Source organism: Prionailurus viverrinus, chromosome B1 (assembly GCF_022837055.1).
Source record: "Prionailurus viverrinus isolate Anna chromosome B1, UM_Priviv_1.0, whole genome shotgun sequence".
In the NCBI taxonomy this organism is placed as follows: domain Eukaryota; kingdom Metazoa; phylum Chordata; class Mammalia; order Carnivora; family Felidae; genus Prionailurus; species Prionailurus viverrinus.
Genome location: NC_062564.1, coordinates 120,839,941 through 120,867,670, shown reverse-complemented (window position 1 = coordinate 120,867,670; position 27,730 = coordinate 120,839,941). Strand labels below are relative to the sequence as shown.

Genomic DNA, 27,730 nt, shown 5'->3' with positions numbered 1-27,730 from the left:
TTATTTATATATTTTGGATAATAGCCCCTTATCAGATATATCATTTGCAAATATTTTCTCCCATTAAGTAGGTTGCCTTTCTGTTGATTATTTCCTTCACTGTACAAAAGCTATTTAGTTTGGTAGAGTCCCAATAGTTCATTTTTGCTTTTGTTTTTCTTGACTGAGGAGACCTAGCCAGAAAAATATTGCTAAAGTCAATGTCCAGTGTCTACCTGTGCTTTCTTTAGGGAAATTTATGGTTTCGAGTCTCACATTTAGGTCTTTAATCCCTTTTGAGTTTACTTTTGTGTATGGTAAGAAAGTAGTATGTAAGAAAGTAGTCCAATTTCATTCTTTTGCATGTAGCTGTAAAGTTTTCCCAACACCATTTATTGAAGAGACTCTCCTTTCACCATTGTGTATTCTTGCCTCCTTCATTATGGAGTAATTGACCATATAAGCATGATCTTTTTTTTTAAGTTTGTTTATTTATTTATTTTTATTTTTTATTTTTTGAGACAGAGAGAGAGAGAGAGAGAGAGTACACGCAAGGGAGGGGAAGAGAGAGGGGGAGAGAATTCTAAGCAGGCTCTGCACTGTCAATGCAGAACCCAACATGGGGCTCAAATTCCTGAACTATGAGATCATGACCTGAGCCGAAACCAAGAGTCAGATACTCAATCAACTGAGCCACCCAGGGGTTCCAGCATGAGTTTATTTCTAGGCTTTCTATTCCTTTCCATTGATCTGTGTGTCTATTTTTGTGCCAGTACCTCACTGTTTTGACTACTAAAGCTCAGTAGTATAGTTTGAAACCTGGGATGATGATACCTCCAGCTTTGTTCTTTCTTGAGATTATTTTGACTCTTGAGATTATTTGGCTTTTGTGGCTCCATATAAATTTTAGAGTTATTTGTTCCAGTTCTGTGAAAAATGTTGTTGGAATTTTGATGGGGATTACATGAAATCTGTAGATTGCCTTAGATACCATGGATATTTTAACAATATTCTTCTAATCCATGAGCATGGTATGTTTTTACATTTATTTGTGTCTTCTTCAATTTCTTTCATCAATTTTTTATAACTTAGAATATGTTTTTCATCTCCTTGGTTAAGTTTATTCCTAAGTATTTTATTCTTTTTGATACAATTTTAAAGGGGATTGCTTTCTTAATTTATCTTTCTGTTATTTCATTATTAGTATATAGAAATAAAACATATTTCTGTATATTACTTTTGTATCCCATTACTTTGCTGAATGTCTTTATTCTAATAGTTTTTGGTGGCGTCTTTAGGGTTTTCTGTATATAGTATTACATTATCTGCAAATAGTGACAGTTTAACTTCTTTACCACTATGGATGCCTCTTACTTCTTTTTCTTACCTGACTGCTGTGGCTAGTACTTCTAGTACTATGTTGAATACAAGGGTGAGAGTGGAAATACTTGTCTTATTCTTGATATTAGAAGAAAACCTTTCAGCTTTTCACCATTGAGTATGATGTTAGCTGTTGGTTTGTCATATATGGTCTTTGTCATGTTGAGGTATGTTACCTCTAGATCCATTTTGTTGAGAATTTTTATAATAAATGGATGTCAAATTTTGTCAAATACCTTTTCTGCATCTATTGAGGTGATCATGTGATTTTATCCTTTATTTTGTTAATGTTGTTATCATGTTGATTAATTTGTGAATATTGAACCATCCTTGCACCCCTGGAATAAATCCTACTTGATTGCAGTGAATGATCTTTTTAACATATTATTGATTTCAGCTTGCTAATATTTTATTGAGGATGTTTGCATCTATGTTCATCAGTGATACTGGCCTGAAATTTCCTCTTTTTTTTTGTAGTGTCTATGGTTTAATTATCAGGTTAAAACTGGCCTCATAGAAGGAATTTGTAAGCTTTCCTCCCTCTTCTGCTTTTTAGAATAGTTTGATAAGGATAGATATTAACTCTCCTTTAAATGTTTGGTAGAATTCACCTATCAAGCCATTTGGTCCTGGACTTTTGTTTGTTGAGAGTTTTTAAATTAGCAATTCAATTTTGTTATGAATAATTAGTCTGTTTAGATTTTTTATTTCTTCCTGAATCAGTCTCGAAAGATTATATGTTTCTAGGAATTTATCCATTTCTTCTAGGTTGTCCAATTTGTTGGCATGATTTTTCATAGTGATCTCATACTTTTTAAAAAATTTAGTCTCATTTAACTTCTTTCTCATTTTGATTTCATTTATTTGAGTCCTTTTTCTCTCTATCTTGATGAGTCTATCTAAAGGTTTATAAATTTTGTTTACCTTTTCAAAGAACCAGGTCTTAGTTTCACTGAGCTCTTCTGTTGTTTTAGTCTCTATTTCCTTTATTTCCATTCTTTTCTTTATGATTTCCTTTCTTCTACTAACTTTCAGCTTTGTTTTTCTTTTTCTAGTTCCTTTAGATGTAATGTTATATTGTTTAAGATTTGTCTTATTTCTTGAGGTAGGTAGGCCTGTAATGCTTTAAAATTTCCTCTTAGAATTGCTTTTGATACATCCTGAAGATTTTGAACCATTGTGTTTCCATGTTGTTTCCAGGTTTTTTTTTTTAAATTTTCTCTTTAATTTCTTTGTTGACCCATTGTTGTTTAGTAGCATGTTGCTTAGCTTCCACACATTTATGTTTTTTCCAGTTTTTTTCTTGTAATTGATTTCCTAGTTTCATACCATTGTGATTAAAAAAGATGCATAATATGATTTTAATATTCTTAAATTTATTGAGAATTATTTTGTGGCATAACATGTGATCTGTCCTGGAGAATGTTCCCTGTGCAGTTGAAACAAATGTATACTCTGCTATGAATATTCTTTAATATATGTTTATTTAGAAGAATATAAATTTTATTTTATTAATGAATTTCCCCACTCAATTTATCACCACAACTTGGTATGTTAGTTTCCTATTGCTGCTATAACAAGTTACTACAAGCTTAGTGGGTTAAAATAACACAAATTTATTCGTACAGTTTGGAAGTCAGAAGTTCAAAACCAGTCTTACTTGGGTTAAAGTCAAGTTTCGGCAGGGCTGGTTCCTTCTGAAGGCTCTGCAGGGGAAACCATTTCCTTGCCTTTTCCATCTTCCGGAGGCTGCCTGTATTTGTTTGTTTGTGTCTCCTTCCTCATATTCAAAGCTCATTACTCCAATCTCTGTGTCCTCACTATGTCTCTTTTCTGACTTTTCTGCCTCCATTTTATAAGTACCCTTGTGATTATATTGGGCCCACCTGCATAATCCAGGATGCTCTTCCCATCTCAAGATCCTTAACTCAGCCCCATCTTCTTTGTAATGCAAGGTAATATATACACAGGTCCTGGGGATTAAAATGTGGGAGTCTTTAGGGAGACCATTACACAGTTAGATTAGTATTAAATAATTAAGTTAAATGTGAGGAAAGATAAGACAATGAGGAAAGTTTTCAGTAACAACAAAAAAGAATTATTGCTAAGAGATTCCTTCGAACCTTCCGGGTGTTTCATCTCGTTTTGAGCTAGCAAGTGAGAAGTGTAATAACACCCTATGAAAATAACATATAATTCTAAAGATCTGGATATGTTCTTCAGAAGGAAAACTGTCCATTTAATATATATAGCCATGAAGAAGCAAAATACGACTTCACTTTTACAGGTTGCTGCTTTCGGAACAAGCAAATAAGCAAGCAAACAAACAAAAAATAGTTTTGTTTTTTAAAAGTATCCAGAATCTAAAAGTAGAAATGAAGCCAACAGCATTAGCAAAAGCACCCAGTCTGCAAAGGGTACGAGGAATCAGCCATGGCAAGTGCAACAGGGCAACAGCAAATAGGCTGAGCTGTCCATTTATTGTAACATAGTCAGCATGAGGCTCTTATAATCTCCACCAAGTGAGGTAATGATACTGAGGCCATCAGTAAGCTGCTAGGGAAAGAATACAAGGGAAGAAGTCAATGGATCCAAGAGTTTGATATATGAGAAACAAGAAACCAACTGTGGCTAGCATTTTTTGTTATTCTGTAACACAGGTAAAATCAAAAATCTGTGATTGCATGCTGCTGGTGACATCCTGCCTGAAAAAGCAGCTCAGTGTGAGAATTACTAAGTGCCTCTTGCCTGAGAACAAAAGTGAAGCAAGAGATAACCCAGTATTTCAGACAGTATCCCTTCCTTAAGGGAGAAAGCACAGGAAAATTAAGTCAACTGTGACTAAAGATGTTCTGGACACTAAGAAACAAGACGAAATGAGTGAAAACATTTCTAAAATATCTTTTCCTAGATGCATGAGGAGTTAGAATACATGTGAGACTTAGGCCACAGCATCTGCGTGTGTCTGTGATCTCTACACGTTTTCCTATCTTTGTGAAAACAGTGTCTACTATCCTCAACAAATAGTGCCAATATTATAATGAATTGTGAGCGCAGTTCATGCCTATTCTTGAAGATATAGATGTTTATTTCTGTGACACTGTTTTTGCAGGAAAACAAAAGCACCTTTTCGATACAAATATAGGTATAACCTTGCCTATGATGTCCATGTAATCTTTAGCAATGACTTTACATCACCTTAAAAGGAAGGGGAGGATTGTAATTAAGAGGGCAAGCTATGGAATCAGATCTAGAATTGAATTCCACCTCTGTTACTTAAAACTTTTTTTTTAAGTTTGCTTATTTTGAGAGAGACAGAGACAGCACAAGTGGGGGAGAGGCAGGGAGAGAGGGAGAGAAAGAGAATCCCAAGCAAGTTCTGCACTGCCAATGCAGAGCCCCATGAGGGACTTGAACCCATGAGATCATGACCTAAGCCAAATCCAAGAGTGACTGAGCCACCCAGGTGCCCCTGTTACTTAAAACTTTTAAAATCCAGATTCCTCATTTGTAAACTATGGTTAAAGCCACATTGCTTTAAGAACCAAAGGACATGAACATTCTGAAATACTTACATAGTTGTTGGCACGTAGAATACAAAACAAAACAGGGTAGCTGTTAACAGCAACAGTAATGAAGCACAAGAATAAACAAGTAAAGAAACTAAACGTTACCTCATAACTTTTGAATAAGAGTTATATTCCCATTCAAGTACCTAAGACAAAAACAAAGCTGGGATAATTTTTGAACTTTAGTGGAGGGTTTTTAAATATTTTCTAACACAAAGTCTTATTAAGTAAAGTGGTTTGAAAAAAATCAGCCCAAAATTTTAAGCACATTTTTGCTTTCATTTTTTCATTTACCAGGATTATGTTGATGTAAATTGTCCAAGTGAGCATCTGAAAATGTACTTAATTATCCTGTGTATTTTAAATCTTATTCTATGTATCTTAGAAGGACGGCGTCATAAAATTACATAGCTGGCAAAGACTTGACGGTAATTATTTCCATTTCTTCATTTAACTATGATGGTACAAGGCTCAGAAATATTCAGAATTGTCCTCGTTGCCCAGATAGCAAGGTGGAGAGTCAAAATGGCAATGACAGCCTTCTCACTTCCAGTCCAGGGCTTTCCCCACACGAGGTTGCTCCATACATAGGACATATACAATGTGCTATCTGAGACTATCCTTATTAATAAAGCTTTGTGTGCGTGGAGGGAGTGAGCATTGTGTATTTCTATGGAATAAACTGAAATGCCTTTGAAGATTTGGACACTTAATTGGGGAGCATAAGGTGTAATGCTTATGTCTCTTCCTTCCTCCTCAAAGTCATCGTTGAAGTATCTTTTGTGAAGAATGAATATATTTTTATATAAACACACACATACACATATATGTAAGATATGTATATATAATACACACACACACACACACACACACACACACACACATGCAAATGTATCAGTTAGGACCCTGTCTCCACAGTGGCTTGTTTAAAAAAGACTTACACATTAGTTAGAATTGAATTCTGAAAATATTTAGCAAGGGTTTGTATGTTCCCTGCAAACCAAACCCTCTGTCTTTATTGTACTGAGCTCTCTTAGTAAACAGGTATTTATAGAAGACTATACACTTAACTTGTCAATATGATAAATTAGACAGTCTCTTGTTATGTTAGTTCCAATAAAGAAAGTCAACTTAAAGTTAATAACGACATTAAAGGAACTACCAGAAAGTAGAGAAATGTACGTGACAGTTTTCAAAATTGCTGACATTTCACATATTTCTCTAAGTTTTCTTCATTGTGGTATAAACTACAAAAACTAATCGAGTTATGTGGAAAACGTTAACATTTTGGATACTTTTATATTTATGGTATTCCTAAAAAAGACTGTATGAGATAAATAGTGGCTACACAGCTCTCCCTTTTAGATTTCTTTTCTAAAAAAGAGGGAGAGGAACATTTAAACCATGAACTATTACCGAATCTTCAATTTGATCTTCAAAAATATTTTCAATTTCAAAAAGTAAATTACTAAGTTAGAGAACCTTGAGAGAAGAAGGGACATTTATATTAAGGATCTGGGCGAAGTCTGAGTATTTCTCAGTCTTCGAAGCAAGCGAAGTTAAACCCTTACTTGGAGAATCTATTTCAATCCACGTCTTATTTTTTACCAGTTCTGACTTGGAGCAGGAGAGGGAAATAAATTTTATACGGTTTTTAAAATCACTTTGCAATTTATGAATCTAGCCTACACAGTATGGGCAAAATGAAATATATAAAAAAATTCAACTGTATATCTGCATCTACATCTTTATATCTTTATTTCTATAACCAGATCCATATATCTGTATCTATCGCTCCCCTTTCCCAGCAAGTGTCTACATCTGGTATCCCTATTTCTTCCCGGAAGTGGGGACAAAGTGGAAGACCTAGAATGGGACAAAAGCTGGAGTCACAGGTATCGCAGCTCTAAGATCTCCGGAGTGAACAGGCCCAGAGAGTGTTAGGAGAAACGAGAGCAGCCTAAAAAGCAGGCAAGCGCAAGCCCCTGGGCAGTTTCACTTCCTCAGGGCGCCCTCGCAAGGCCTCGCGGTGACCCTGTGGCCTGAGCCCACGGGCTGCGTTTCCGGGCCCTGCGGCCAGACCCGCCCGCGGTGGGCTGACGAAGGGGGGCGTCTAGAGACGATCTCGCCGAGAATCTCGGGCAGCAGAGTCCTGTCCGCAGGCTGCCTGGCTTCAGCCGCCGCGATGCTGCCTGCAGCGTCGGGCCGGGCGGGCGGGAGCCGGGAGCGGGCCCCCGGCAGCCCAGCGCCCCCAGGTGGGTGTTCGCGCGTGCGGGCGGCGGGAGGGCGAGGCCGGCCGCGCGGCTCCGGGGCTCGGCGAAGACTGCGCGCGCACCCTTCGGCGATCATTGCGCTCGGGCTGCTGACGCCCGCGCGCGTCGGGAACCGGGGCACCGGAGCTGCCCCTTTCTTCCCGCCGCGTCTGCCGCTCGGCTGGCGACCGGGCTCCAACTGTAATGGGGGGGGGGGGGGCGGGGGGGAGTGTGGTCTCTGGAGGGGCGGTCTGTCCGGGATGAAGTGGGAGCGCCTCTCGTTCGTCCCGTCAAAGTCCGCAACTTGGGAGTGCCTGGAACTTTCCAGAGAGCGTGGGACAGGGCCCTCTAGTTTCTCCAGGCACCTTGGAATGGGTTTTAAAGTTAAGCGCGTGTTTTAAGTTCTGCGTCATCCTAAAAATTGTGTCAACATTATTTTTTATTTATTTTTTTTTTTTTTGCAAAACCGCTTGTCCGGTTTACCTGCCCAGCCTTTCAGAATCCAACCCGGTAAATTTCTGGGATGGACTGGGATCCGTTTAGCGGACGGGTTACTCTGGGTAGAGACCCCTCACTCCGCAGATTTTGCTACCTTAGTCAAAGGAGAAGCAGTCAATGTGGTTGAATACATAAATGGATGTTAAGGCAGTTGTACTCAGTTCTTTTTGAGTGTTTTAAATGGATTTGTGAACTAATGGTTATAAAGTGTCCAGTTTTGAAATTAAAAAAAAAAAAGCCTTCACTTGGGTATTAAGATTACTGGAGTTGTTCACAGTGAGAAATGCAACAAGAAAATCTGAAAATAGTAATTAGCCGAATAGAATTCTTCATAGCTTCCTAGCATTTTTAAAGGTCATGCTGCTTCTCTTGGATAGTGTGCATGTTTGACAAATACATTTTAAAAGACTGCGTTTCTTAAAATGGGAAGCATGTTTGTGACGATTTAAATGAGAAGAAAAAAATTAGAGCCCACGATATCTTGATGTGCTAACATTTATGATTTCAGCTTAACAATTTAGTTAAATAGAATGGACTACGATTTGTTCAAACTTCATGATTGAACGGTTTAGCCAGAAAAATGACTTTTATTCCCCTTGATAGTCAGGTAATACTTTGAGGGACTTGCTATTGTGAATAATGCTAGAGTGATGCGACCCAGTATTTAGTTCTGATTATTCCTGTGCCTCCTGTGTGATTTCCCCCATCTCCTTTGCTCCTTCCCAATGTGGTATTTATCACTTGCTTCATTTACCTCCTTTGACCAAGGTAATTACATTTTTTTCTTATAAGGAGCTGACTTTTGGTATTAACCCATGCCTAGGAATAGGCCTATTCCTAGGCATGGGTTGTCTTCCGTGAGTAGTTCTGATTAATTCTTCTCATATATGGAGAGCTTTTTTGTGTGTCCTTTCTGTCTGCTTTGGACAAATGTTACCACAGCATGGTAGATTTTAGCATGGTAGATTTTAGCATGGCACGTTGTGGTGAAATTAGTTCACTGCTTCATTTTAGAGAAGAGAAAGCTGAGACCCAGGTAGTGATTTTCCCATGGTCACATAACTAATTATTATTTGAAGATCATCTATTCATCACTTCGCCAACAACCTTTTATCCCCCTACAAAAGTTGTGTAGTTATATGAGTATAAAATGGTAAACACTGTGAGTATCCAACTTGTCTTTTAATGGAAGCAGGAAGGATATGATACCCAGTACTAAAACAATGTAAAAATATGCATAGTGGATGAAAATTCCATTTAGAAATGTATTTTTCTGGTTTATGTTTAACTAGATACTGGCCACCAATATCCAAATGAGAAATTGTTTCTTTGCTTTGTTCCAAACCTAGTGATTTTAGAAACAAATTTAACTACTACCTTCAATAAGGACTATTTATTTATTAAAGCACAGACTGTTACCCACCCCGTAGTTTTTGTGTATTTTTTATTAATATTATTTGATGCCTTTTATGAAGGGAGTTAAATAAATAATTAGCTTAAAAACAAATCATCTGGGGCGCCTCTGTCAGTAAAGTGTCAGACTTCGGCTCAGGTCAAGATCTCAAGGCTCCTGGGTTTGAGCCCCGTTGGGCTCTGTGCTGACAGCCCGGAGCCTGGAGTGTGCTTTGGATTCTGTGTCTCCCTGGGTCGGCTCCCCTCCCCTGTGCACTTGTGCTCTCTCTCCCCCGGCCCCTCTCTCTCTCAAAAATAAACAGTAAAAATTTTTTAAAAAACCCAGAAGGCATCTACCGTGATTCACCATGTGCTCAATGCTTATGTATAGCTTGTGAGAGACACGGTTTGTCTGGGTCTCTCTCTCTGTCATGAAGTTCTTGAAGATTTGAAGCTTTTTATTCTGTCTTCAGTCTTCTAACATAGCAAATAACCTTGATTTCTCCTTCCAAGAAAATACCTTGGTTCTTGTTCTGGCAACTGGTGAAACTTGCCTTCTTCAGACCAGCTGGAAATGTTCAGATAAAGTTGCTTTTGCTGAGATTTTAAAAGAGAGGTAGCTCTCTTAGGGCGTTTTCATTTTAACGGGAATAATTCTGTAATAGCTAATGCTTAGGGTTCCAGACTTAAACAGCAGTGTATGTGGTGTGTACTTGGAGAATCAGGGGGAACTTTTTCACCACATCTATCTGAACACATTGTAGGTGATCATGCCCTACTTTTGAAGGCCTGTGGACTCAGATTGCCTCACATCAGTCCAGCTTTATTGATTATTTGCTGTTCAATCTTAGACATATAACTAAATCTGTTGTTACCTCAGTTTATCCATTTAAAAAGCAAAAGTGGAGACAATAATAATCCTTATTCAAAAGAGTCTTTTTGAGGATTGGAAGAGGAAATGCATGTGAAGTGATTTTCAGGGTGCCAGAGCAAATGGTAATTGCTTAGTACATGTTAGCTATTATTTTAATTCTTAGGTCATTGGTCAATAGTGTAATATTTACATATAAAAGAGAGAGTTTTTTTGGAGAAAACAAACACTCTGTTTATGGAGAAAATAAAATAAAATTGGGGGAAAACTTGAATGAAGCCATCAAGTTCCCACATGAAACAAATTAGGGCATATGGCTTCCTGTAGAAAGATAGTGCTATATCCTTGGGGAAATATTGTGGGTAATAGTTGTGAGAGGAGAAAAAAAAAACCACAGTGAGAAGAACTAAGGATAGAGCGATTAAAAGGGCATTAGGCTAGGGCATTTACAGGAAAGAATAAAATGGGAATGATTAAGACAAATTGAGAACATGTTTTATTTACCCATATCACAGTACCAGTTATGATCTAGTTAAAAAATATAAATATATGTGGAAAAGTAAGCATCAAAGTGAAAATTATGGGATCATTCATTGAATTATAAGAAGATGGAGAATCTACCCAAATATTTACTGCTTGGTTAAAAAAAATCCAATGTAAAGAATATCATTCCTGCCAAATATAAGTCACACGTTTTAAGAATTTAAATAGCTGTTACCTGATTACCTAAGTTACAGTTGCTATTTTATTACTTTATATATTATGTAATATCATACAGTAATTTTAGAGACAGCTATGAAATAAGAATAGGAAGGGCAAACATTCCAGAAGTTATTATTTAAAAATAAGCTGTTATATGGCCTTGTAATTCTTTCCTATTCTAAATATAAAGAACAGTATCCAAGTTTCACTGCAGACATTGAAATAGTCCGGGTGGTAAAAATACCAAATATTATATGGAATTATACCCCTTTGTATTTATTTTTCACTCAGATAAAAAGAATGATTTTTTTTTAGACATTTACCACTGAATAGAAATGTCTTTGTTGTTTTCAAGTGCTCCTCACTGAAATAATCCAGAAAGACCACTTCCCTTTATAATCCTAAGAAGTGATTTATCAATGCCTTACGTATGGTCTTTTACAAGATTTCCTTTGTATCCAATTAATTAAAATAAGTTATGTTTTATCATACTTTGTCATCTTTTCCTTTCTTTTAAGCTCTTCTGCTTTTCTGTGTTAGTAATTCCCATGCTTCATTTTTTATGTGTTCTGTTTTATAAAGAAGACATACTAAAAAAGTACAAGAATAGTTTCTGACTTGGAATTTCATTTGCCATGTGCCTCATTTTGGGGTTATGATCCATGCTGAAGACTAAGCATCATCCTTTGATTAGGATCAATATTTTCACTCATTTTTTTTTTGTTCTAATATAGCCATAGAAAGGCTCATGCCTAACTGTCAGAAAAATAACATAGTGTCAAGACCACTTGAAGTTTTGGCCTTCTTTTAATAGCTGCCACTAATTGTGTTACTACTTTGAATTCATATGATATGGATGTCACATTACCTTGATAGGTGAGAGCATCAAATTAGCACCTACTTTGAACAAGAAGTTATATGGCTCAGTATAAGTATATGAAAATATTTAATAATTCATTGTGTTATTTCATTTCCTACAAGAACTTGTCTAAACTATTAAAGTTGTAACTTCCAAGTCATCATATCTTTTTAGGAAGAGTTTAGAGAGCAGAGAGATACATCAAAGATGTGGGAAAGAAACATACCACATCAAAGTGGTATGATTCTGTAAAATCATGTCACTAGAATGACAACTTGTAGAGTATTTCTTGTGACTGTGCAAAATCCCTAAGGTTTACACATTTTCCTCATTGGTTGATCACATTTTATTTAGATTTAATAGAGTGATTAAAAGTTTCAGGAGACAACTGCATTTTTAGTACAATTAGTGAACTACTGCATCACTAATGAGAAAGTCAGTGAGATAAAATTGAGGCAAAATTCTACCTTTATTTCAGTTAATGAGAAAATTTCCTTAATTCTCTCATCACTTGTCAATAAAAGTTTAAAACTTTCACTACTCCAGGCACTTATCTATAGACTTAGAACCATCCTTTATCATGTCCTATCCATCCGTGCTCGTGTTAAATGGGTAAAACCGTGGGTCATTCAGATTCCTGGAAATAGTCACTTGGGTCAAGTATAGGCATTTAAGAGGCAGCTTGCTGCCTTTGCTTACTGGCCAGTGATGTGTGTTGTCTGCTTTTACAGATTTGTTGGACTCAACAAAGCCTTTCTTTCCTTTCAAACAAGAGATAATAAGACTGTTGTCAGTGGAAGGGGGAAGGATAATGTTTAATGACACACAATAGAGGATGACAGCCAGTTGACTCTTGTCCGCGATGGATCATTAGCAAGATGAATGGAGAGAATTAAGGAGGACTGAAAGAGGGAGTAGTCTTAGTTTCCGACTTTCCGTTTCCAGGCCACCTGCACTTGTCTTTCTGATCTGGTCTCCATAAGATGACTGTGGTATCTTTACACTCATATTCTTTTCAGGTAAGGTAGTTTGAATGAGTTTCTCTTTTTTTTGGAGGAAAAAAATACATGTGGGGCTAGAATACCTGTATTTCTCAAATACCGTCTCTTCTGTTTCCATAAGCTTCTTCCCTTTTAGAGAGTTATTGTTAAGATGATGTCTATTCTGCATCTTTCATCGCAAGTTAAACAATCTGTGAATTAGGTCTTTTATGCACTGAGAATAGGATGCCTTCTAAGTCTAGTGGTTCTCCTGATAAGAATATTTGGAGTTATCTCACTTGATTACTGAAATTGAAGAAAATCCATGCAGTTATTTTTGTCTCTAAACTTAAAGTCCCTAGAGTTGGTGAGGAAATAATTCACTCAAAGGTTAATATTCTAAGAGTTAAGCACTATTAAGAAGTTTAGAATTTTGAATTATATAATTATAAAATTGTATTAATCATAAAATTACAATAGTGTTTTTTAATAGTTTTAATAGGATGTTTTTACTTCCTTAAAAATTGATAGCATATTACTTCTAGCAGATTTAAAAAATGTATTTAAATCAAGGCCTACAGAGAGAATGCTTATGACATTTAATCTTAGTAAAGGAGAAAGAGGAGGTATAAAAGTAACATAATTTACTAGCTAGTATCGCAGTCCCTCTGGGGGATTCAGTTTTTCAAACTTAAAGCCAGCTGAGAAATCAGCATTTATTAAATGAACCATACTCTTCCCAGTAAACTGAAATACAGTTGATGCTTAAGCAACAGGAATTTGAACTGTAAGGGTCCACTTATACATGTTTTTTGTTTTTTAATAAATACAGTATAATACTGTAAGTATTTTCTCTTCTGCATGATTTTGTTGATATTTTCTTGTCTCTAGCTTATTTTATTGTAAGAATATAGTATATAATACATATATAAAATCTGTGTTAATAGACTGTTTATGCTATTGAAAAGGCCTCCAGTCAATAGTAGGCTATTGGTAGTTAAGTTTTGGGGGAATCACAAGTTATAGGAGGGTTTTTGACTGCATAAGGGTTTGATGCCTCTAACCCCCACATTGTTCAAGTGTCATCTATTCCATTTTTGCCATACCACAAAGTCTCATGTATCCTGGAATCTGCATTCTGAATTGTCTGTTCTGTTCCACTCATGTATTTGTTTATTTCCAAGCCAATATCTGCTAAGGAAAGTTCTCCTGAGGGATCTTCTTTATTTGATTTTATTTTTTAATTTTTTTTTAATGTTTAATTTTGAAAGAAAGAGAGAGAGAGAGAGAGAGAGCGAGCATGAGTGGGGGAGGGGCAGAGAGAGAGGGAGACACAGAATCCGAAGCAGGCTCCAGGCTCTGAGCTGTCAGCACAGAGCCCAACACGGGGCTCAAACTCATGAACTGTGACATCATGACCTGAGCCAAAATTGGACATTTAACCTACTGAGCCACCCAGGTGCCCCCTGAGGGATCTTCTTTTCCATAATTTTCTTATTTAAGAAATCCCATAAATTTCTTATTTATTATTAATTTTTCATTACTTACGTTAAGAGATTATTTTATCTACTTCTCCCCCTTCCATGAAACAATTGGAATATTGTGTAACACTTGATTTGGAGACATTTAATGAAAGCAATCTAGCCATTTTAGGCAGAAAGAACTTTGATATAGGAAATTAGCTTTTACATATTTGGTGTAAAGGATTTGGGAGCGATCTCTAGTCTGGACCACCAGGAGTAATTTTCCTAACTAGGCTATGGGATCCAGTTTTCATAAGTGGCCAGGGGCATCTGCTATTTTATAACCATCAGGAAGCTGGGGAATCAGGAAGAACGAGCTGTTGGCACCTGAAAGAGACTGGTGCCAGGATCCCAAGAATTTCTGGCTCATGAGCCATCTCCTATTTGCTGGATCTGCACCAATAAAAATAGATGCCTTTCATTGCATTGGAATTGTATTATATTTATATACTTATTTGGGGAGAATCAACTTTAAATGCTATTAAATCTTCTATTGGATTAATTTGAGTAGAAAATTCTGTGTATAAAAGGTCCTAGGTTTCAGAAAAAACATATAGTAACTTGGTTTATTTAAACCACATGACGAAGTTGGAAACTTTCCACTCACTCATGTTATAACCACATGAAAGTTGAACTTTCCTGTTGTGGTTCTATGAGTAAATGTAACAAGAGTTTGCTTTCTATATTTAAAATGTCTTTCCAGGTAAATGAATTTTCTCACAAAATTTATTCTTTGAATCGTTAATTGTGACCTTTACATTAATATTATAGGAAGGAAAATATCTAATGTTTTATTAGTTTTAAACAGTATAAGATGTTACAATGAAAAAAAAGCATGTACAACCTTTTTAAAGGAATTTTGTTAATGTTTTATTTATTTTTGACAGAGAGACAAGAGTGTGAATGGCAGAGGGGCAGTGAGAAAGGGAAACACAGAATCCAAAGCAGGCTTCAGGCTCTGAGCTGTCAGTACAGAGCCAGACTGGGGGCTTGAACTCACGAACACGAGATCATGACCTGAGCTGAAGTAGGAAGCTTAACTGACTGAGCCACCCAGGTGCCCCTTAAAAGAAATTTAAGATAGATCTTTGGATATACATATAGAATTGCAGTTTAAAATATATCAAGATTTTTATTGTATTATAGAGCAGTCACCTATTCTCCTAATCTCTCACCTGTTTTCCTATACATTTTTCCAATTTAACACCGTAAATAAATTTAAAGATAACTAAATATGTCTGTGTTTGTGGACTGATTCTCTATATCAATATCTGTAACTATTCATATCAACTCAAATATGGAAACTGTCACTTATTGTGTGATTTTAAACAAATTACTCATCTAAAATCCAGTTTCTTGGGGAACCTGAGTGGCTGGCTCAGTCAGTTAAGCTGTGGACTCTTGATTTCAGCTCATGTCATGGTCTTATGGTTTGTGAGATCGAACCCCACTTAGAGCTCCACGCTGAGAGTGCACAAAGCTTGCTTCTGATTCTCTCTCCCTCTCTGTCTGCTCCTCCCCCACTCATGCTTACTCTGTCTCCAAATAAATAACTTAAAAAAATTCTAAAATCCAATTTATTTATATCTGAGATAAGAAACATATCTATTTTTGATATAATTGAATGTAATTCTGTATGTTAGATGCCTGGAGCATTTATAGCAGGCGCTTAGCAAACGGCAGATATTAATACCTTCAGTATTCAAATTTCACTTTTATTAGATGGAATGTGTTTACATGATTCCTTGTCTGTATTTCTGGTGTCACATCTGAATCTCAAGATTGAGAGCTTCATGTAAATGTCCTTTTTTGTTCTCCTGTTTAACCTTTCTAATTGTTCTATTAAACACAATAATATCTCAAACATGTTTCTCTGGTTATTCCCTACAGATTGAACTGGATGAAACCTATGGTCTGCCATGAAAACAAATTATGTGATTTTATATGTGAAATTGTGTTTTGTCTTCAGGGAAACTAGTTAATGGGTAAAGAACAGTTTTCTCCCATTTTGAGAATTCAGTTTTTAAAATAATTAATGTTTATTTATTTTTGAGAGGGAGAGAAAGAGAGAGAGAGAGAGACAAAGCACAAACAAGGGAGGGGCAGAGAGAGAGGGAGACACAGAATCTGAAGCAGGCTCCAGGGTCTGAGCTGTCAGCACAGAGCCCAATGCGGGGCTCGAACTCACGAACCACGAGATCATGACCTGAGCCAAAGTTGGGCGCTTAACCGACTGAGCCGCCCAGGCGCCCCAAGAATTTTACATCATATTCTTTTAAAATAAAAATGTGATTAATTTTCATTTCTTTCTTCTTGAAGATTTAGCCTACAACTATAAAGTATATTATCATACATCCTCTCTGCCCCTCCCTGCAAAGAAGAAAACCAACACACACACACAAACTGGATAATAGCAGATTCAAAGTGTCTTAGCTTTTGGGATGAAGGCATTTCTAATACCATACAAGTAAAAATAACAGTTGATTTAGTTATATAGGTAAAGATTTAGTGATATCTTCAGAATTGCTTGAATTATGTCTAAGCAGTTTACTCCTAATAGAGTATAAATCTGTATAATGTCTCACTTAGATCTTTCAGGGTCCAAAGAATAATAGGAAGGCTCTCCTAAGCAAATTTCTGGTTGAGAGTAACCTATGGGTAATTAGAAAGCACATGTAATTATAGAAAGAAAGGGAGAGCTTTTCTATTTCGTTTGTGAGGACCAGTCTGCTGTGAAGTTAGCTATTAACACATGTTTCATTCCTGCTTCTGCTTAGGAGAATATAGAAGATTCATTAAAAAGTATGTTCATATTTCATTTTATTACGTTAAAATATTTTATTGCTTTATGACTCCTTAGAACAATTTTCTCAACTGGTACATATAAAAGCCTAGGCTCCTCATTCTTTAGGTAATTCTGTTACAAGACCTCTCTGTACTCATGATGAAAAGAGGAAAGAACATTTGGTAATACTTGCAGCATAGTAGGTGCTCTGTGATTGATAATTGTCATGCCTGTTGCTAGGTGAAAATGGTGGGCCACGTGGGAGATTATGAAGGGTGATTCATAATTTCTCTTACCTGATGGCCAATATCTGGAAAACCTGAGCTCATGCTTCCAGGGCTTTCTTTTTTTAGTACTGTGCTGTTCAATCTGTATTGTGTACCATATGTGTTCCTTGGAGAAAGTGTTCTGTGAAATAACTTTTGAATGTGCATACTGGGACATTCCATACTGGTCTGATAAATTTCTGCAACTAACTATGTATCTTCAGTTTTCTCTAATCCAATATTTCACGAACATATTTAACCATGGAGTGCATTGTCATCTGAACACTGGTAGAGAAAGAGGGTTTTTTGCACCACGTTTTCATCCCTGTTAAATGGCAAGTAGTTCTCGAGAGGATGGTTCTTTCAAGCCCGAGATCGGTAACACTGCTTTTTGTGCGATTCCCTCAGCTCTTGGGCCTGGCCATCTTTTGAATGAGAGGGAGGTGGGCGTATAATAAGAATAGAAACAGAGGAGGGTGTACAGTAGGGAAAATGGCATTGACAGGTTGAGTAAGACACACACAATATGCCTATTTCTTTAATTCCCTTATGATTAATTCTAACTATTCAAATGAGAGCTTTGATTGTGAGATGTGTTAGAGAAAATAGGAATAAAATCAGAAGGGGATTATCTGTTGGGGAAAGTAAAGTAGGAATGAAATGAAACTGGGAACATGTGTAAGGCATTCTAAATATAAGAATATTTTGGACTGTGTGTGTTCACGCAGTTGGTATTTCAATAGCATGTAGGCATCTCAACTGATTTTGCAGGTATTTTCATTTGTCAGACTATGTAAACCTGCCACTGTGTGAATAATCATGTAAGCTATGTAAGTGACCTCACATTGTTCAAAAATTGGCATATTATTCATCAGAATATTCCAAAAATAATATCAATTTGACTACTTGGACGTAACCAGATTGTTTCCATGTTAGAAATGTGTGTCAATGAAACACACGTTTGAAGCAAGCGTATAGGTTATTAGAAGTCACCCAAATAAATTATTGCTGAAATATTTTCCTAATGGAAAAAACAGTAACTGATACAAATGCAAATAATTTAAACTGACAATTTTAGTCTTGGAGACTGGCTAACAGTTCAGGTAAGCAACACTGCTATGACAGTGACTTTTATTATTCTGATAGATCCGGTAGCCTCTGGCATCCATTCAGCAGAGGTAAGCGCATTAAGAGATGTTTGCTGATTAGCTAGTAGCACAGGAGTGACAGTAAAGTAGCCAGTTAAATTTATGAAAAAAGGATAAATGAAGTCGTTGCCATTTCTGAATGCCCTATTGCTGGGGTGTAAATCTAGTCTCAGATAATAACAACCCTGGCTTTGGCTTTCTTTTTCAAATTGGTTTGCAGAAAAGCTTTCTTTGATTATGACAAAAAGTATTAAAAATTCACAAAACCTGTCACACAAAGGTAATTTAGGGCATTTTCCAATATTAAATTAACTTTTAATCTGATAACAAGTAGTTTAGTTATTTTTACTAAAATGTCTGTAACCTTTTAATAAAACTTAGCATATTAAAAAATCTTCTGGGGCAAATAGAAAAACTATGATTAGGGTAGAAAAGTAAATGAAATTTAATACCCTCCATTTGTATCTGGAAGATGAAGTAATTTTATTATTCTTTTTCTAGAATAATACATACACGTAATTGAAAGTATGTAGAGTGACTAAAAAATAGGAAAAAACACAGTGTATATACTTCTACTTTTTATTTTTCTATGTTTACTTTTAACAGTTTTACTTGTTCAGCTTTCTAGTGTTAATATATTTACTATTTGTGTATGCACTTTAAAGTTACATTTGCTTGGCTATTTGGTGACCTGTCATTTATAAATATTTCAATTTTGCTCTCCATATAAATTATTGCACAATGTTTAAAACAAAAGGAGAATCCACAGTGATTTTTTTGGATAAAGAATAGATCATTATCTATACAAGAATAGTATTAATCAAAAGAAAGACTAAACAGTTTTTAATAATATAGGAAATATTTTTCCATTGCACTGGATTTGAAGCCAAAAAAGCACATGACCACCTAATGGCTCTGTCACTAATGAACGCTGTGATCGCTGTGATGCCCAGGAGACATTATGTATATTGATGATCATATTAATTATTTATGAGAATGATTGGCTCATAATAATAGTTCAATTAGTATCTATTATTTTAAGAGAATAACACTGCAGAAATTAAAATTGCTTTCTCTTGGGACACCTGGGTGGCTCAGTCAGTTAAGTGTTCAACTTAGGCTCAGGTCATGATCTCACAGTTCATGAGTTCGAGCCCCGTGCCGGGCTCTGTGCTGACAGCTCAGAACCTGGAGCCTGCTTTGGATTCTGTGTCTCCCACTCTCTCTGCCCCTCCCCCACTCACATTCTTGCTCTCTCTCTCTCTCTCCCAAAAATAAATAAACATTAACAAAATTAAAATTGCTTTCTCTGGGCATTTAGGATTGAGGATATTCGTCAAGAAAGAGTGGACTAATGCCTTCATTATCTTATGCCAGATTAATTATCCTTCATCATTCACTCTTCAAACATGTATTCCTGATCTGTGCTAGGCTCAAGAAATACATAAAAAGGTAGCTCCAGCCTTCAGGGACTGTTTTTAAGTGAAATAGGTATGGAAAAGCTGAATGGCACTATTTCTTTTTATCTTCACTCTAAGTCAACGTCAGATGACTCAGAAACCTTCAGCCTTCTGAGATCTCAGTAATTTAATCATGAGAACTAGTTAGCAGGGTGAGCTACAGCTAAGAGTGTTTACTGTGGCTATTGGGGGTGATTCCTGATGCGTAACTTCTGTTCCAGAAAGCCACTACTCATTTCAGAATGCAGTCATGAGTACAGTCCCTTGGGACAGAGTTTTGCAAATTTCAGTCATTCTCACAAAACCTTCCTCACATTTTTGGCTATAGTACTCTCTTGTTTAAGAAAAAAAAAATTCTTTAAACTAACTTTTTTTTTTCAGCTTACATATGTTTTAAAGGAACATTTATATCAGTACCATAAATGAAAAAATCATTACCCTTTGCCATAAAGAGAAGGTGACCATACAAATAAACAGACTGAAAGTAAAGTAGTCTTGAAACAATTTTAAGTAAGGGCAGGCTCTGGACACACAGGTCAACCTCTATTTGATAGTATTGGAGTTCATGAAGTTACAAGAGCTCCAATCTGAGACACTGTCCTTGACCGAGTCAGGATTAAAGAAGTATTCTAAAGGGAAGGACTTCCTCGCTCCATGATTCCCTGCTACTATGTCTCTGGGAATTGGGATCCCACCCACTGGCAAATGCTGTCCTCCAAAGACCAATTTCAACTTAAAAAAAAGTGTTGAAATGAAGTTTTAATCAGCACTTACAGGTGTCAGGAATGACGATAAATCCTCTATATAGTTTATCTCATTTAATTCTCACAATAACTGATTTTGTAGGTGCTATTATCTGTATGTTTCATGGGGGAAATCTAAGCTCAGAGAGGTTAATTATTTGCTTGAAGCTGGCTGAACTTGGATTCCAAGACAGCCTGACTCCAAAGCCTGGCTTACTAGCCACTCTATAGCTCTCTGAAATGAACTCATTTTATTCTCACACAACTGCATGTGTACACCCATTTTAGAAAAGCATCCTCCCATGTGGACATTTCCATTTTTATAGTCAGTGAAGTAAGCATGTATATAGAAAGCCATTTTAGTAGAAAATAAGCAACTAATGTTACCATTAGTAGGTCAACATGGAAACATTTTTTGCAAGGGATAAAATAGACACAACTGTTTCTAACTAACAGTTGTAAACATTTAGAAAGTTTTGCTGCTCTCAAGGTCCTTGGAGGTGAGTGAAATAATAGGAAGTAAAATATCTACAACATAATGCTAGAAAAACAGTCTTTAATGAAGGCCATTAGGACATTTAAAATCATCAAGGCTATAATACAGATGTGATTAAAATATATTGAAAATGCCTGCCATAAAGAGTACTCTAAAGATGCAAGGCTAATAATTTGCATCTGCCTAATGCTTTGCATCCTCAAAGGAATTTTCAACCCCCTCCTAACTGACTCTTAGAAAATGCTTCTAATGTATCATTTACTTTGACTCAACGAGAAATCTAAACAATGATCATTTAAACTATTTAATCAGTGTTATCCTGCAAATATTCTGTGAGGAGAGGCAGAAGGTATACTTGTACATATATCTGTTTTACTTCAGAAGATTTTAAGAAAGGGAGAAAAGAACTAGAGCTGAAAGTAGTATTCTGTTGTTTGGTAGATGGAATAAAGCCTCCCCAAAGGTGTCTACATCCTAATCCCCGGAGCTCTGAATATGCTAAATTACATGGAAAACAGAAATTAAGGTTGTAGATGGAAATAAGACAGTTTACTTTGAGATGGGGAGATTATCATGGATTATCCAGGGAGCCCAGTGTAATCCCAAAGACCCTTACAAGTGAAAGAGAGAGGTTGTGTGTGTGGGGGGGGTGGGGGGGGGTGGGGGGGGGTATCAGACACGTGACAACATGAGAAGGACTCAGCCCAATTTTGCTGGCTTAAACATGGAGGAATGGGGCCATTAACCAGGAGCTGTGGATGGCTTCTCGGGACTGGAAAATGCTAGTACGTGGATTCTTTCTTAAGGCCTTCAGAGGAACAAAGTCCTTCCGATGTCTTGATTTTGGCCTCGTGAGACCAGTTTCAGACTTCTAACCTTTTCTATTGTCAGATAATTAATTTGTGTTGCTTTATGCCACTAAGTTTGTGGTAATTTTATACAGCAGCAACAGGAAATGAATGCAGATTTTTAAACACATGTGGACAATGCAGATTTTTAAACACATGTGGACACCACAAGGACAAAGAGTAGCATGAATACCACAGTTAGGGCTGTATCCATCAGACGTTCATACACCATCAGTCTAGATAACACCCTGGATATAACCATGAGGAAGTAAGCTTTTATAAAGTCTAAAGAGCATATCAATATTGCCCTTAGGTTGTCATCCTTGGCAAGATTTATACTTATTCATTGTTGAAACATCTCTCTGGAATTCGCTGTTGTTTCTACAGTGAAATACAAAAGAAAGTCCCGTTATCTTTTGTTCACATGTGTTTTTACCAGTTTAATAATCCTTATCATTAATGCTACTGGCTGCTGCTGCTATTACAATTCTTACTAGGACAGAGATGTGAGCTTCAGCAAGGTATTTACTTTCTCAGTGCCTCAGGCACCATAAGTGCAAAATGGGATAAGAAGAGCACTTGTTCATGGGGTGGTTATGAGGTTAAAAGAAGTTAATTCTCGTGAAACACCAGAACAGCCATTGGCACATTTTAGGTACTAGCTACATTTAGGTAGCCTTTGTTAGAATGACCATCATCATTGTCATACTCACCGCTACACTTATCAATGACTGCTGAATGCCAGGATGTAGTCTGACATACAGGCTTCAGATTTTGTCTCTCGGAATTAGGGATCAGTATCTTGATTTTTTCAGGTTAAGAAACTGAAACAGCTTAACCGTGCTGAGGAGTGAAAACTGTTGTGAAATATTTGGCTAAACTTCTTCTGGGCTTTGTGCAAGATGCCACACATATCTGCCTCCATTACATCTGTCCCGACCCCTCAAAGGGCAAAAGTGCTCTGAGAGACAACTGATTTAGATGTGCACTCCTTACAAAAGGTCACTAATAGTATTTTATGATCCCACTTAGTTTAACATCTGAACATGAACCAGTTCTAATCCTGGTAGGGAATTATTTTGAGACTGTTTTCTCCTAATGATAAAAAGTTGGTTGGAGCCAGGCTGGTTAGCCATGCATAGAACCATATGGGATAATTTTTAAGGATATTTTCTTATAAATGTAATATATGTGCATTATAAAACATTGAAAAATAGAGAATAGGGATAAAATTATAATATACCAGTTTTCCCCTCAAAGATAAGTGTTGATAATATGCATCTTGAATCATTTGAGTGTGTGTGTGCATACATAAAAAAGCTCACGTTGTTTATATGGTTTTGTAATATTCAGTGTGATTTGCACATTCATTCATGATACATTTTCAATTCTTTATGTCAGAAGAGACATTTTGTAGAATTTAAATCTTTTAAATTTGTAAACCATTCAATTCGGCATTTTGTGAGACCGAAAGATTTATTGATACTTTATTTCCAAGATAATACTTTTACAGTAACCCTAGGATAAATAAAGATTCTTCAACTACAGATCTTAATGCAATATTATAATAAACTACCTTGTGCTAAGGTAATTTCTAAAAATCTACTTCTTTTTTTATAATATGTAAGTTCCTTCAAGGGCAGGAATTGTGCTTCATAATCTTTATATCTCTTAAAGTCTGAACAGTTGTTTTGGATAATGAACATTAAATGGTTATTTAGTAAATATATGAAAATATATAAATGATTAGGGAATTGATATTGAGGTATTTTTGTCATCATTATGATACATTTGGATGATTATGGTAAATTCTCCTGCTAAATTTCAGAATGTTTGATCTGAAAATCCAAGCAATGAATGAGACTGTAAAAGGTTAGAATGGTTTAAATAGGTGGTGGGGATTAAGGAGCTCACTCGTGGTAATACACAGCAGGTGATGTATGGAATTGCTGAATCACTTGAAACTCATATATATAACACTGCATGTTAACTAACTTGAATTAAAATATTTAAAAAAAGAAATTAAAGCAAAGGTAATGTTAGAGCAGTGAAGATCCAGATAAAGAAGGTTAGGGATGATTATCTGTTAAATCTGATTAATCTGGAAGTATCAATAATTTCCAGTGAATGAGCTGGTATCCTTCGTCTCTGTATTTTTAAATCTGTTGCTGATTTTCAACTTTCCTGCAGTTGTAAACTACGTTAAAATATAAGAATTCCTCAAGTTCAAGCTGCAAGATTTTTAATTACTAATAGTATCTTATTTTTACACACTCAGAAAAAATATATAGGGGAAAATTCATCATTTGGATAGCTCTTCTCTACACTGTGTTTAAATGTAAGTAATTAAGCCATCTGACTCAATAAATAAAATGGATTACTAAAGTTAAGAATAAATTTAAAACATTTATTTTCATATATTCTTTTTTTTTTCTTTTTTTTTAAATTTTTTCAACGTTTATTTATTTTTGGGACAGAGAGAGACAGAGCATGAACGGGGGAGGGGCAGAGAGAGAGGGAGACACAGAATCGGAAACAGGCTCCAGGCTCTGAGCCATCAGCCCAGAGCCTGATGCGGGCTCCAACTCACAGACCGCGAGATCATGACCTGGCTGAAGTCGGACGCTTAACCGAGTGCACCACCCAGGCGCCCCTATTTTCATACATTCTTGATAGCTCTGTCTTTAAAACTTTATATGGTGTAAAGCTTCTCCTTATACATTTTAATAGGAGAGAAGAAATATAGAAAATGTAAAAAATTCTTTCTGGTTCTTCATATTCTAAAATCATATTTCTTTGTCTGAAACTTTACATGTTTAAAGAATTCATGCATAGATTTTATTATACATTTCCAAATGTCAAATATTAATGAAAATAGCCCTATCAGGAATTCCCTGTGCTTCGTTATTTTAGTTCAGAATAGAGTTCAGTATTTAATCTGGTGCAGAATATCAGCCATGGGTAAAGTAACTGAACATTAATTTTTGTAACTTTGGCTTTTGTAACCAGATTAGTGCCTGACTTCTGGGCTGTTAATTTTCCTAATACAGCACCTAGACTATGGTAATTAATAATAGTAAAACAATTTTTATAAACGTTAGCATGAAATGGAATACTTTTAAAATTGCCTTTATTTAACCACATATGGCTTAAATCCCCCTGCCCCCAATCACAGTTTATATTACTTTATTTAGTTTTGGATAAACATCATAAACGCAATATTCACTTTAGAATTACAACCTAAATTTTAGATATATAATTTCAAATATTGTGTTCTTTGTCTGGAAACAGAGAATTTGACCCTCATAAACAAATCATATTGGTGAAATAAGGCAGACTTTGAGCAAGTTAGAGACTTTAGTGAATTAAATATAAATATGCATTCATTCTTTAACAAACAACATAAGCCCTTTGGATTTTTTTCCTCATTAGGAAAGACTAAAATCCTGTATTTTTATACATCAGCAAAATTTCAGAGATAATAACTGTAACTGTAGTCATCAAATATAATACTAGAAGTACTATCTGTATAAAAAAAGACTACAGTTATTCTCAAACTTGAGTGGACCTAAGAATTACTGGGATGCTTTGGATACTTTGTTACAAGGTGGATAGTTCTTTGGGCTGCGCCCCAATCCCAGTTCTGATTCTATCAAGCTCCCAAAGTGATACAAGTAAGCCCTTGACCACATTATGAGAAGAGAATGGAGTCACAACAGGGCAGTATAGCTCTTATCACATGCTTAGCATGGTGGAGGACGTTTCTCGAGGTGCCCAGGGTTTTGATCCTTTGCTACTGTGTGAGCTCTACCCAGAAGTCATGTTTACCAAGAGTATGGGCCTCAGGAGGCCTTGGGTTGCTTCTGAGAGTGGTAAGAGACACACTTTGCTGGGTCTGCTATTTCCCTTTTAGTCAAAAATGGCTACAGAGGATGCAAACATCAGGAAGGGGTGGGGTTTTACATGCTTGCTGGTGTTACTTTCAACAAATGAGTAGAAAACTCTCCTGTTTTTGAATTTGGTATCAACATATTCCTATTATATAGCCACTTTACAGGCCCCACAGTAGGCTGGCTGTGAGATAAACTTCCCACGGAGGGTTTTGCTAAAGGTATGTTCTGACTCAGTTATATTCTCATATTATGACATCGTATGTAATTCTGCACCTAACAAAACTGTTGAAAGACATTAGTGTCTAAATAATAATCAAATATTAGCCTATGTAATGAGAATGCAAAATTTCCTTATAATTCGAGGACATGGAGTATATTTGTCATGCCCTTGATTTATATATTTTAGTAATAGAGACTACACAGCATTCATTTGCACAGTTGGATCTCCCCTAAAGTCCATGAAAAGAATTCATGAAGAAAAAGAAACTATTTGGTCATTGTTCTCTAGCCATGATTAGCTGTACCTTTCCCATCCCCCCCCCCCCCATCATCTTGTGTTTTGGAAAAAAGAGGTAGAAATGGGAAGTGAGATAGAGCAAAGAAACAAGGGAATATCAAAACAATTTTCTCTAGCTTAGAACTAGGACAGCAAAATTAGATTTGCCAATGTACCTAAAGTTAATTCTCTTTTTAATCTGATCAACGGATCATATGCTCTTATCCACTGGGGACGTCAAGGAAGGGACTGCAGTTTAATTCATTTTTTCAAGAATATTACCTGTACTATGGTTTGATACCCAAGCCAGAGTTGGGAGTCGATGTGAATTTAAGCCCAGCTCTGTGACTTACTCTTGGTGTGATGTTGGGCAAGTCTCTCAAACGTTCTAGCTTATGTTTTAAGTGTAAAATGTTGTTTTTGACTTCGATTCAGCTAAAAAACTATTCTTAAAACTGTAACACTATGAATAAAAACATATGTACCGTAAAATTAATGTGAATGCCCTTTGTATATTATTAGTATTGAATGGAATTTCAGTTCCTTTGAAATATGTCACATTTATAATTAAGTGTTAAGCCACTTTCCAGTAAAGAAAATTCAGAGACTTGTATTAGGGATGGTGGTGGGGATGGAACAAAAAATATCCCTCTTCAGTCCTTAAGTTGTTAAACAACCAAGAAATAAAACAAAAGAATAAGGCAGAGGGGAAATCAGATATTGCCTTTATTATTCCTGGAGTTGGCACTGGCTAATGTGGTGTGTATCTGTGAGTTTATAACATGAGATTTCAGAATTAGACAGAGTTACCCGCCAAACACAGAAGACCTTGGACCATAGACCAAGAGCTATCAAGAGCATATGCCCTTATATGCTACAGAAACTAAACAAAACCACAATAAGTAAGAACTGGGATACTAATTGCAAGCTTATCCTGAATCCTGGTCCTCGCTAGTGTTTCCTGGTCACGTAAAGAAGATTCAACTTTTAGATTAGAGATTTACTGAAATTATTAGTGGCTAATTTAGATTTGTATCATATTCTGTCTTCGTACATTTTTAGTGTTAGGTAATATGGGCATATCATTATCAATAGAATTTAAGTATGTTATAAATAGCTGAGTTACTCTCTTAGGGAGTTACCACTCTGGACATATTTTTTTTTTCAAGTTTTACTAATTTTTTAGCAGATTTATCTTTTATAGTCAGAGATATTGAGGTACAAACTAAAGTGAAATTAATTTTTAGTGTACTTTTCTGTGTAATTGACAACCCATGTATTTATGTAAATTTAGTTCTAGTGACAATTCCTCAAGGATATCTCTGGTTTGTGTCTTCAGTATCTCTACCTTTACTGCCCTAAGTTTGTTTAATTATATGCTTTTCTTTGAAATGAACTTTGAATGTTTGTGGAAAGTGCTTTGCCACAGGGCAAGATACTTCCAAGATGAATTTTCTTACAACCATATAAAAACTGGTATAACCTTGAACCTATTGTGACTCTAACAAATACTCAGCAAGCATTTGTTGATTACCATTGTGGTGTTCGTGGTACCTGTCGTTACATTGTCCGGTTATACTTGTTATACTG

The 27,730-nt window shown here is 36.1% G+C and overlaps 1 protein-coding gene across 1 annotated transcript in view; it reads left to right on the top strand.

Moving 5' to 3' along the window:
* Positions 1 to 6,332: 6,332 nt before the first annotated feature.
* The window catches only part of BANK1 (B cell scaffold protein with ankyrin repeats 1), a 309,952-nt gene continuing 288,554 nt past the window's right edge, over positions 6,333 to 27,730 (top strand). The window contains exons 1-2 of the mRNA XM_047857595.1: positions 6,333 to 6,388; positions 6,936 to 7,183. Of these exons, the coding sequence (XP_047713551.1) occupies positions 6,333 to 6,388; positions 6,936 to 7,183 (304 nt within the window). The remainder of the gene's footprint in view (positions 6,389 to 6,935; positions 7,184 to 27,730) is intronic.